Source organism: Quercus suber, unplaced genomic scaffold (genome assembly GCF_002906115.3).
Source record: "Quercus suber isolate HL8 unplaced genomic scaffold, Cork oak 2.0 scaffold_271, whole genome shotgun sequence".
NCBI lineage: Eukaryota > Viridiplantae > Streptophyta > Magnoliopsida > Fagales > Fagaceae > Quercus > Quercus suber.
Window position 1 is genome coordinate 436,081 of NW_027069727.1, and position 3,825 is coordinate 439,905.

Consider the following 3,825-nt stretch of genomic DNA (forward strand, 5'->3'; position numbering starts at 1 on the left):
CTATTTACATTGGAGAAAATCCAGTGTTTCACGAAAGAACCAAGCACATAGAAGTAGACTATCATGTAGTAAGAGATAAGGTGCAAGACAATGTAGTTAGATTGTTCTTTACTCCCACACATTCACAATTGGTTGACTTACCAAAGCTCTCAACAGTCAACAATTAAAGTACTTCTTATGCAAGATGAATGTTGTGAATATCCATAGTTCAGCTTCTCATCTTGAAGGGGAATGTGAAAGTTTGGTTGACTGTACAGATGGAAAAAGAAGAAGAAGACAGATACAAAGAACATAGTTGCAAGCAATTCAAGTTAATTCGGTTAAAGAGTATTTGAAGATATGAGCTCAGGCACAGAGACAGAGCAACAGAACAGAATATTGGAAGACTTATGTTTAAGCTTGAGCTAAATGACTGTGATGTTTCATACGACCTGTAGTTTAGACTTAAATCAATTGGAGGCCTATAGTTTAGACTTAAATCAATTGGAGGCTTAGATCAATTAGAAGCCATGTATATGAACTCATGTAAAGCAGTGATTGGTTGTAGAGGTTAAGCGCGTATAGTGTGGAGTGAGTTAAAGTTTAGTTATTTTCATTTTGGGATTAGTTCAGGTATATATACCTCTTGTACATTCAGTTTTGATTATTAATGCAATTACAGAAATTTCTACTTCAATCTTTTCTCTCTAGCTTGTTGTGATCTTCTCTATCCTCTAGCTCTCTGGTTTCTTATACAGAATCGCTAAACTGACCACATAAACTCAGGAACGTGCTTTTAATAATTTAATACAGGATTAGATAAATGCGAGCAAAACGAAAACATCAAAGGTGACCTACCCACTAATTTAATGAAAGAAGTGGCCTTAAGCCCAAGACCGTGCGATTGCCATTAGAAATCGAGCAGATAGTTCCTCGTCCAAATATGTGTTCATCACAAAAAGAATATAATGATGATGATGATGATATAAAGGGCCAAATATATGTTCGTACCTTGAATTCCCTATCATATCTTTAAAAAAAAATTAAAAAATTAAAAAGAACCAATTTCTATATAAACGTCAGAAAAATGCAAAGAGAGAGATACGAAATCAAAGACGGTCCCTGTTTTTTCACATACAACCTTATTTACCCTATATATTAAAATTTATCCACCCTAAGCAAAAATTGTCGGCTACATGCATGGTGCTTGTTACTAGATCAAAGCATACATAATCTACAGACTAGACATCATTAGGGAAGATGGAAATTGAGAGGGACAATGCAGTTCTAGGCTTCTAGTTCTAGCTGCTCTTTCCCCACTCACTCTCACAAAAAGGTTGGGGAGAAAGCAAAAGAGGAAGAAGCGCACAGGGGCACGTAAAGAGTTCTTTCTGTAATCACTGCAATTTTTCTTAATGTTACAAAATAATTAAAGGATCAATGTGGATGGTCGCCACACGTACTCGTCATGCATCTCTCGTGCTACTCTAAATTATACTCATATGGGTAACTTAGTAGTGCAATCATCGAGCATACCTATTGTGAGCGTCGTGAAGGAATTTAAATAATCAAAAGAAAATAATAATAATTTTTTCACTATTCATCTTATTTATGTTCATTTAAAGTTAGAAATTGTATGTTTTCAAAAAAAAAAAAAGTTAGAAATTGTATATTTCAATCTTACTTATCGAGTGAAAGTGGAGGAATTTAAACTATTGTAATACATATTGATAGTCTGTGAGAAGAACAGAATAATGGGCCAATGGTCAAACATGTTGAATGAACCTAAATTTAGAATCAAAATGGTTGAATCTGATTGAAAGAAAATAAAAAAATAGAAATCTCAAAATTTTCTATAGATCATTATTCTGTTTTAAATATGATAATTTAGACGTGAGTAACAAAAAATTCAATAGACAAACCCACATTAAAACCGTTGTGGCCTCCGAAATATATTTGTTATAAATTATCGCATGCATCTTCCAAATTTTGGTTCTGTAATGTTCTGGTTGGATTATTAAAGCATCTTTCACAAAATCAAACGTTCCCAATTGTCTGATAATACATTCAGCCACCGGTATTTTATTCTTCACTTAAAAAAAAAGAAAGAAAGAAAAAAAAAAACAAAAAACAAAATTATGAATAGCCAAGTAACATGTGAAGGGCTCAATAAACATGTTCTGGCTCAAATCAATAATGTAAGACATAGACATTGTACTCCACAACAGCATCCCCAGATTTGGTATCAAACGTGTAAGTCTTGGCCTGAGCATACCCACGAGCAAACCGGAAAACACCACTCCCACCTACAATGGGCATCTCCCTGACGTTCGAGAATACAGTGTTTCTCCCTAACACACTAAGAGTGCTACCATTATACTCTCCCTCTGTGAAAGCAAAGTTCAACACCATTAGCAACGCTGCTTCACTCTGCGACGCCAAGGTATAAATTCCTTGTGCTTGTCCAACAACTTTGGAGGTATTTTCTGGGAGGAGAGTCAGCGGGTCATCGATCACCGCCACAGCTCCAAACTCCGTTGGGGATTTGTTTGTTGTGGCAGCTTGTGCAACTCGTACGGCAGTAGGTTTGGGGCCACTGACAATGTCATGGAAGTAGAAGTGGAGGTGGCTTAGCTTCTGCTGATTAAGTCCAAGTGATGAAGGAGGTAAATTTTTAGAGAAAACAGGTGCTTCATCTGCGATGGCATAGGTTGAGAAGAAGAAAATGGTGAAGAGAATGAATAAAATGGATCTGGGTTTCGAGAGGGTTTTGGCCATGGCTGGGCTTGGGAGAAAGTACGTAGTGTTTTGGAGAAGAACCTAAAGTTCAATCTCTGTAAAGTTTCTCGTTATAGGTTTGAATCATTTGTTTATCATTATGGGTTGGGGTCATTTGCTTATATAATAGAGAAGCGTGAAAATATTAATGTAGCAGTTCCAAGTTCCAACAACTAAATCCTAACGTACACAACTGACCGAGTAAATAAGTGTTTTTTCGCAACAATAAAATATGTAATACACGTGTATGCACGGATTCCCATTAATTCAACGGCTAACGTGTTTTATTCTAGAATTACGCATTTTGTACTATCTCAGTTGGTGGTGAATTTGCCCAACCAACGCAGAACTGATCAAAAGGAATCACTAGCCAAACCACATAAAATGAGGGGATCAATAAAACGCAATTAACTTAATAGTCAAATTGGTGACCCCTACCCACTAATTTAATGAAAGAGTCAGTGGCCCTCAGGATCGTGCAAATGCCGATTATTAGAAAGCAGATGGTTCTTCGATTTTCAAAAGTTAAAAGGACCAATTCATCATAAAAAAAGAAGAAGGGGATGATGACTAAAAATCACAGACATAGATACGGGTATAACATGATTACATGAATAATTTTTAAAAAATTATAACATAAAATGGCCAATATGACACAATATGAGTCATATGACACGGATACGACATACGTGCGGCACCTTAAATAAGGTGTCCATACTTCCTAGCTAAAATAATGATAAAGGTCCAAAAATCTGTCTAAGTTCAGTTTAATCATGGCCTCACCAAACTCCATCAATGGTTTAACATTATTAATAAAAACTCAGAATAAAGTACCTATTATATATTCCTTAATCATCAAATCAGCATTCAAATTAACAAACATGCATATTGTAAGCGGAAGCTAGAACCAAGAACAGACCTATATTTGATGTTGTTTGTTGCCCCCATTATTATCAGAGTCCATGACCAATTGCAAGTCTCCAACAAGCTGAATCAGCATTGCCCGACGATGGTGCTTACCAGAAGCAGAGCTACATTACTTGGTGGGAGGGGGGCATGGTCCCAAAT

General features: G+C 36.1%; 1 protein-coding gene across 1 annotated transcript; it reads right to left on the reverse strand.

The window, feature by feature from the left end:
- Positions 1-2,001: 2,001 nt before the first annotated feature.
- Positions 2,002-2,848, reverse strand: LOC112029547 (dirigent protein 22). The gene has a single exon (XM_024062230.2). It carries the CDS (start codon positions 2,755-2,757, stop codon positions 2,170-2,172), a length of 588 nt encoding a protein of 195 aa, XP_023917998.2. The 5' UTR covers positions 2,758-2,848; the 3' UTR covers positions 2,002-2,169.
- Between the last annotated feature and the right edge of the window lie 977 nt (positions 2,849-3,825).